General features: G+C 34.4%; 1 protein-coding gene across 2 annotated transcripts; it reads right to left on the reverse strand.

Moving 5' to 3' along the window:
* Positions 1–727: 727 nt before the first annotated feature.
* On the reverse strand, positions 728–5,931 carry LOC110466675 (M-phase inducer phosphatase-like). 2 transcript variants are annotated; one of them, XM_021523350.1, is made up of 9 exons: positions 5,845–5,931; positions 4,402–4,539; positions 4,019–4,096; positions 3,626–3,772; positions 3,240–3,398; positions 2,705–2,803; positions 2,171–2,292; positions 1,602–1,719; positions 728–1,164 (listed from the first exon to the last, which is right to left on the reverse strand). In XM_021523350.1, the coding sequence occupies exons 2-9, from the start codon at positions 4,537–4,539 to the stop codon at positions 1,030–1,032; spliced, it is 996 nt and encodes a 331-aa protein (XP_021379025.1). In that variant the 5' UTR covers positions 5,845–5,931; the 3' UTR covers positions 728–1,029. The 2 variants fall into 2 exon arrangements, with proteins under 2 accessions (XP_021379025.1, XP_021379026.1); XM_021523351.1 differs by lacking the exon at positions 2,705–2,803.
* Between the last annotated feature and the right edge of the window lie 2,925 nt (positions 5,932–8,856).

An 8,856-nucleotide genomic window follows, 5' to 3' on the forward strand; every position in this document is an offset into this window, starting at 1 on the left:
TATTCAATGATCTGAGAGTGGAATAACACAGCGCATTGTGGTAGAATCAATGGTATGCACGGTATAAATACTTGTATGTACGGTATAAATACTTATATGTTTCCATTTGCTCTGCATTGCCACTATATAACCTTACTAAACAAAATAGAAAGATATCAGATTGTAATTCCCACATAATTCCCATTTGTGTAGTGATATAAAGAGAATGTTCGTGACGTCGTGACTAAATGACGTCGTATTGACCGACGTCACTATATTAAGTGTAGTATTGACGTCACGACAAATAACAATACCAATTCCTCGTGGTACCTGATTACAAAAAATGTTATAATATTCTTTTGTGCTATATCTGTAGTTGTTTTGGTGTCATGCTGGTCATACGCAATTGCTCATTATAAGTATTGTAACAGGAGAGGAAAAATGCACAGCCAGACCGGGGTTCGAACCCGGGACCTTCCGAACTCTAGACGGACGCTCAACCAATTAGGCATCTGGTCGCCGGTCTCTTGTTTCCATTTCTACCACTTTCAATAAAGTCTTTTGTACTTTGAAATTCCATACATTCTGCAGGAAAAGCATGTTTAAACGAATAACAATACAATATTCTCTGTAAAATTATCTTTAATACAAATCCACAACAATAAAGTCAAAAGGAGAGAGACAGACAGAGAGGGAGACAAAGAGAGGAGAGACAGGCAGAGAGGGAGAAAATGAGAGGAGAGAGAGACAGACAGAGAGGGAGACAAAGAGAGGAGAGATAGACAGGAAGACAGAAAGACAGACAGAGAAATAAAAACAAGGGAAACCCAATGTTTTTCTTACCTATAGCACCGTTATTATAACAATGATATAAACAATACATTATCACAGAAAGTCATTTGTAAATAGCACTATTTATGAATATCACAGAAATGTCAGTTTATCACAGCTGGTCCTAATTAGTTCGATAACGTCACAGCAATTCGCAAAACGGACGTACCCTGGTTCCGTACATTGTGTGTGTAAAGTGTTCGTTGGTTTTTGAGATTATCAAAACTGCAGTCTCATGGCGTTTTTCCTCTTCTGGCCAGCAGCCCAGGACTTTGACCTCGAACGGAAATGACGTAAATCGCCCATGTGTCCCTTGTGAAGCATCGGTACGTAAGACATAGGGCTGCAGCAAGTCTGTTGAGAGACAAATGATAAATATTAAAACATGTGTGTGATTCTAAGAATAACACTACAAAAATGTCTTTCTTTACTATATGTAACTGATTTATGTATATGTATTTAATCCACACGAGACGAGAATAAACAAATCGTATTTCTCGTTCTTTCGTCTTTTCGCCCCTGATGTGAAACGACTAAATCTTGTCTTTCTGTAACGAAAAGAAGAAACAACTAAATGACACAAATCAGCCAGCGTACAATCAGACTGATCATATAAAATGGAAAATATCGCGGTATGGAAATACTTGCGTTGGTCACGTGGATTAAATTATAGCGAAATGCATATGAAAATTTCCATATCACGATCAGTTTTAAAGTGCTACAACGCGAACATTTCCACACGCTAGAATTTCCGCTATTACAGTATTTATGATCACGTGGTGCATACTAACCTTGTCGTGTTCGTAGAAAGCTTTGTAACCTCCGTCCAATAGGTACACTTCCGGGTAAATCAGGGAAGGATAACTCTCCTTGTTCACTGCACGGTCCTCAGCTCGAAGAAACCTATACCTGTTAAAAAAAAAGAACAAAATATAGTCTACTTTTATATTCACAGATGAAAAAAGCACGCAATAAAAACACTAAAAATGCATGATAATTTCTTGATTCCCTTGAACGGGACAGCAAGCCCGGAAAAACCAATGAAAACCCATTCATATTTTGCATGGGCCAATTTGTTATAAATTATTTACTTTCGAAAGAATAAGGAACTGAGCTGAACCAATAAGTACAGCATTCCCTGGTGCCATCTTTTTCTATAGAACGACATATGCACAGGGGTTAAACACACAATACTAAACAGAAAGATACCCCGTATAGTACGTTCCCAAAGAAGCAACATTTACAACGTTGGGGATGGCGCTTCTTAGTTGTGATAACTTGTACCACATCTGCTTTATTGTGACATGACAAAAAAAGTTTAGAACAATCAAGAAACAATTGAACACATATGTATACATACATTTTTGGCCCTCTTTCGGACGAAAACTCGCAGTGGAATATAATGACATGTCTCTCGTGATCACGACTTCCGGTCCGGAGAAGTTCCCTGACGGTGTCATGTGTGTGGAGGTTTTCTGCTCCCTGAAACATAGCATTTTTTTATAGGTCAAATATTTTTACAGCAACATAGATAAAACAATATCGACATACACACGAATTAAGAAGCAGATTCCGTTGATGAACTCGACCACGTGACATTCTGGTAACAAGGCAGACTTCCGGTTATGAGGGGAGTCACGTACAGTAAGAGTTGACCTGTTAGCGATAGTTGGTACTGACTAATGTTTTTCCTGTATCGAAAACACAACCAGGGATAGAGTAAGCTAAGTTAGCTCAGTTAAAGATAATAAGAAATTACTTCGGATTTTGGGTTTACCATATGTGGCTAATATGGTTGTATATAATGGAGCAAAATGTCCATGATCATAATGCACGTGATCTTGGTGCTAATTATAGAAAAGACAGATCGTCTGGGATCGATTTATCTGCATACCTGTATATGTCCTCCTTCGAATTCGTATGGATACCGACAGTCGACGACTCTGCAACTAGCGATGACGTCATCGTACCCGCCACGTAACACGTGACACATCTATTGAACGATAGAAATAAGGACATTTAATCGGGTTTCAATCTTATAACAAAGAATTGTTTAATTCCGAATACATAAATATCGGCAAACACAATGTGCAAGTTTGTTTGTTGCAACGGTTAGCTTGTGCAGGATTTCAGCCTTAGCAGCGATTCTAACAACGGTACAGGAGAGATATTGTGAATGATTTTAAGAACTGCGTTGTCTTTGAAGTTTAGGATTTAATCTTTGGGAAACAGTACTCTTTGGTATCAAGTCACAAATTAGATCAATTACGTAAACCCGTTTTATCAATCACAAGTTCGCAATTACGTTTGCATATTTATAATAATTCGCATAAAGTAAAATTACTACAACCGGAAGTACTCTTTAAGCGGCCATCTCTCTCTATATATATCATTTCAATTGGGGTCACTATTTTGAAAAGGAAAGTTACCGTTTCTGGTGAAATGCTCTTCAGATCCTGATGCTTTCCTGGTATGGTTGGTAAACAATACGGTCGACTTCCGTCCGCAACTAAGTCCCCCGTCTCCGTCATCAAATCCATAGCCGTTTTGACATCAGCACTATCACACATAATATGATCATCATGGTCCTGAAAGAAACGCAAAAGAATGTTATTTTCAGTTAAATTTGATAGCACTTTAAAAACAAGTTTTTATAAGTTCCAGAGAAAAAATAATGAAATTAATTGAGTGGTGTAAATTATAAATATTGTTTGATTTGGTCGACTATACAGAGTTTATATAACAATTTAATCTATCCGAAATACTGGAGAGTATAGCCTTCTATTATGGCGGAAATGTCAATTGTGCAACTTACCCCAATCGCAAACGAAACTGACTCCTGTCTCAGAGTTCGGCAATTTGGTGCGGGGTAGTCATCACATTCATGTTCCTGTAGGGGGCGCTTCCTCGAAAACAGGTCCCGACGAACCACGGAACCTTTGGATAGACGATGGATCTGAAACTGCATAGGGAATGATTAATTAGTTAAATATGCCACAATCTATTACCATTTCTTTACAGAAAAGGAGCAATGCAAATGACATGAATTTTTAAAACAAAATCTGACTTTAAATCTCAATAGTAAAAATTAGCTGTAATATTCCGAAGTTATAGTGCTGATTTTTTTATATTTTACAGGATTAAAAGTGGTTTCAAATGTTTTTATTAGTTTGACGTTTACCCAAATTGTTTATATGGAAATACTCACCTCGTTCTCGTTGCTATCAGTGATTTCCGGTTTGTCATTCCCCGGAGAGAACTCTCCTCCGAATACTGCCTCGTAGTCCTGCAAATATAAATTGTGCATATTTTAATCAGAAATTAACCCAATAAACAAAGATACATTCATAAGAAAATATTTTTGTTGAAGTATATGCATAGCTATTTGTTGATGCATATAGTAAGAAAGACATTAAGGCTTGATTTTACTCACTGGTGTGTCATTTTTTTGTATTTTATTTTTATGAAATTATTTAAGCTGAATTTTTCAAATGGAAATTTATATGGTTACATTAATGATATTTGTAAATGCGCGAGAACGATTTATAGATTTTGTTCATTATAATTCCCTTTGTTGATCTCTAAACATACCTCATCATCAAACCCAAGGCCAGAGTCGTCATCATGGAAACTATACTTGTTCCTGGACACTTTCGGGGTCATCATCTCCTCGTCAAAGGTCATATCCTGGTCAGAGGTGATTTCCTGGTCAAATGTCATGGTGTTCATCTAAAAATAAATTGGAAAATGTTAAAGATATTAAAATGAAAATTACACTGCACCATACAGCTGTTTCGACCTTCTAGGAATCATGGGTGATGGTAGGGGCCGAACAGTTGGATGTTTAGTTAAACTTTTGTTTATGTGTATGTTTTAGTGTGTTTATTATTATCATGAATCGTGCCACTAATCAGGAGTAAATTGGTACTTTAATTATATTGCTATTTTGGGAACACAGTAAGAGTATTTTCACTTGAAATTGACGGAATTTTGCAATTATATGGTTGAAGCTATAAATGTGTTTCCACTCAAAGAATAAATTAGTTTCGCTGCGCTGTTACTGCTTATGCATTGGTTACTGTGAATAGGGTAAATTAAAACTTAGATTTATATAAAAATAAAGAAAGAACAACGAAAACTTTCTACGCGTTATAAAACAAATAAAACAGAGTGAGCGACAGACTGTTTCACATTTTAAGTCTCCGGGAATAAAAAAAACTCATGAGAGATTTTTGAAAATACTTACTCACCTTCAAAACAAAGATTTCGTTTAATGATAAAATATCCGTATGCTATTTTTAAACAATGCTGAAGAGTATCCGTTTTACTAAAGAAAAGAACGGGTGTCATTTTCACCGAGACCAATGGAAGCGGGCCTTGTGACACGCTCAACATGCGTCACATACACACACTGGTAGTGGACCAAGCTGTTTGGAACCAACTTACACATGACCAATATGACAATTTTGTACAACAATTTATAGATAAATTAAATAAAGTGTGTTTCAGTTCATGTTACCGAGGAACACTCTTACATAAAGGATAGTAATAAATGTTTTTAAACCTCAAAAGTCCAAAATCGTCAACAATAATGCATGTTATATATATCAGACAAAAACAAAACAAATATTTTGTCTACTGTTAAGTGATAAATTTATTACAATTTACTTCTTTCTATTTTGTTGTTTGTTTATTTTCTGTATTTTAAAAAATACCTAATACGTGTAATGTTTTGTTATATGTATTTATTTGATCATTACTGTGTGTTTTCTGTCTTTATGTAACTGTATTAGGTGGGCCTTTGGAATGCTGTAACACCTTGTGTATAATCGTTTTGCATCATTTATGTAGAAGTTTAAATAATATATTTTAATCAAAATTTAATCAATAAGAAAATAAATGCGTCGTACATAAATTATGGAGGAACAGAAAACATATTAATTTAATGTCTAATATTTATCAATGATTTATCAAACATTTAGTTTTAAAAGTAAATGCATTTCATCATTAATATAAGATAAAAAAAGTTATTACCTTCGTGTTCGGAATCTTCGTCTATACAAGACAGTGGTACTGGTCGGCCTTATCCTGAATGCCGTACACTGCCCACGCTTATCTATATATACCCCCTTAACTTTACCTGATGTTTTTGTTAATTAACATGGTAAAAAGTGTTCACCTTAGCTTAACCCGTGGCTGAAGCCAAGACCAGAGTGACTCAATCAAAAATCGATCACTTATCAATTAGTTACCTGTGAGGAGTCGATGAGATCGATCAATACTAATCACTGCTCGAATTGACAGCTGATTGGAACGTACAGGTAAACAAAAGGGGAGGTGTGGCGGCAGGGCGGGGGCAAAGGGAGGGTTGTGAACACAGGTAACTGTTGGCAGTAGACCAGGTAATTAATACACACAGGTAACAGTCGACAATGGCACTTAATTAATACACAATACAGGTAACTGTCTAGGAGAATCGAGAGGTCGTGAACACTGTTTAAGAGTGGATCTGATTTGATGGTACAGACTTCGGTAATCGATGCTCATTGACCGGCTGTCCATGGCGATCAACAGGTCACTCGTTGTCATTTGAAGACAAGCTTATTTGCAAACAACTGGCATGTTATTTACATTTTAGTCAATTGTGGCATTGTATTGTCAAAGGTAAATACTTGAAAGTGTTGAAGTGTAAAATCCATGTTAATTTCATGATTTGCAGTTAGCATATCTTACTTAAAGATTTCCTGAAAGTCTTAACAAACGCAAGAAAAGAATTGTTCATTACACTTTTAAAATATATCTAATCAATAAAGCTATTTACTAATTGAATCAGGACCAACACATGCTTGAAATAATAGGTTTGAAGTCAAGGTTTGCATTGAAAAAAACGTTTTTGTAAAATAATGTTCTGAACACACAAAAAGTCGAAATATATATTTGTTTCAGGAAACATGTATTGAAGAAAATTACTTTTCAAAATGCATCTTTGTTATCTTTACCGTTTGATCATTGTTAAGTGGTTATTTATAATAACAAATACTCTAAAGAATATTCGTTTTCTATTATTAGTTCTCCTTACCTGCAAAAGCATTTCAGATTTTGTATTAGCATTAGGATAAGGGAGCTATGTAAATCTAGATTTTGACGGAAAATGTAATGAGCTAAAACAATTCTTCAAATGTAATATTAACTTGTGTTTATTAATGACATATCCCCATGTATAGATGTCTTTAGTTCGGTACAAAGAGATGAAGCCACCAAACTATTCTAATTAATGGACAGACAATGAGGACCCGTCCACAGTATATACGTAACCAAACTACTGTAGGACAACGTCAGTGGGGCTTAGGAGTGCTTTTAAATCATATTTCTCAATGATCCTACATGAAATGTCATTCATAGGTAAATCTATCTCTGGATCTACCAATTAAAAGAAGTAAGTAAATAGCGAGTTTCAACATTAAATACATGTGCATCATTGTGTTTATTTTGAATTTGTTCAATTAACTGAATTTTGGATGTCAGTCACAGTTTTTTTCTGTTGAATCGAGAATCAGGCTTGTGACAATGACAAGTTTTTTTATTCTCGCAAACTGGTTACAGTGTAGAGAAGTATATACATATATAAAGTACAGTTTACATATAAATCATGGTGTTAATGGCCAGTTCATTACAATTAAATAAATAATTATATTCGTCTCCAATTTCATTTAGGTCACAAATAATACATTTTCTATCTTCTCTTGGAATGTTATTCCATCTACCATATTCAATAGGAAATTTTACATTACAAATTCTAAATTTACAATAAACATTTGCTAGTCTTGGAGGGAGATCTAGCAGGTATTTTTCTAAAACTAAGTCATTTTTAAAAATTCTGTAATTGGTCCCTTTAGGTGAAATGAAAACATCGCTTCTCCAATTATTAATGAATTTATCTTTTAGTGAATGGAAAACTGTATTTTTCAACCATTGGGTACTTTGGAATTCTTGACTTTCAAATATATTTATCAAATTACATTCATCAAGGATATTTTTAATACAATTCAACCATTGAGTATTATAGTTTATAATAAGTTTATACATTTTATTACTTAACTTATTAGGTATTGGTTCTAACAATTTGGCCCAAAATCCAATCATTCTAACTTTGATATTTATACTCAGAGGAAATCTTCCTAATTCCCCATAAATCATGAAATTGGGTGTCGATGTTTTCACCTGAAGAATATTTTTACAGAATTTTAAACGTAAACGTTCTAAAAGTTTGTAATCACAAAAACCCCAGACTTCACAACCATACAGCATGACAGGCTTGATAGCTTTATCGAAAATATCTAATTTACAGTCAATTGATAGATTATGGTTTCTGCATTTAGCAATAGCACCATACATTGCTCTAAGGCCCTTATCGTATAATTGTCTAATATTTAACTGCGTGAAACCATTTTGAGTAAAATGAACACCAAGATATTTGAAATTTTTCACAATTTCTACTTCATTTCTGTTATAAGTAAAACGTATATTTTGGGATACTCTCCCTCTGCCAAATATCATCACTTTTGTTTTATCGATATTTACTTTAAGATGCCACAATTTTGAATAATCATAAAACACATTAAGTTGTTTTTGTAAATCTTCTGGGGTGTCTGCTAACAAAATAGTGTCGTCAGCATATAACATTACATACAACTTGAGATATATTTGTAACTCATTCTCAAGTTTTCCCGCCAAATTTGATAGGCCTGTACAATCATTAGATTCTAAAAACATTTCAAGGTCATTTAGATACAATGAAAATAAAAATGGAGAAAGATTTTCACCCTGCCTAACCCCGGAATTACAGGTGAAGATATCGGAGAATTTTCCATCATTCATAACTTTAGCCTTAATTCCATTGTACATATTAACAATAACTTTAAACCATTTTCCATCTACATTATTTGTTATTAATTTATTCCACAACCCTATTCTCCAGACACTGTCGAACGCTTTCTCAAAATCTATGAAAGCACAATACATACGGTTTTTGAATTGTTTTGAAAG

Source organism: Mizuhopecten yessoensis, unplaced genomic scaffold, assembly GCF_002113885.1.
Source record: "Mizuhopecten yessoensis strain PY_sf001 unplaced genomic scaffold, ASM211388v2 scaffold11141, whole genome shotgun sequence".
In the NCBI taxonomy this organism is placed as follows: domain Eukaryota; kingdom Metazoa; phylum Mollusca; class Bivalvia; order Pectinida; family Pectinidae; genus Mizuhopecten; species Mizuhopecten yessoensis.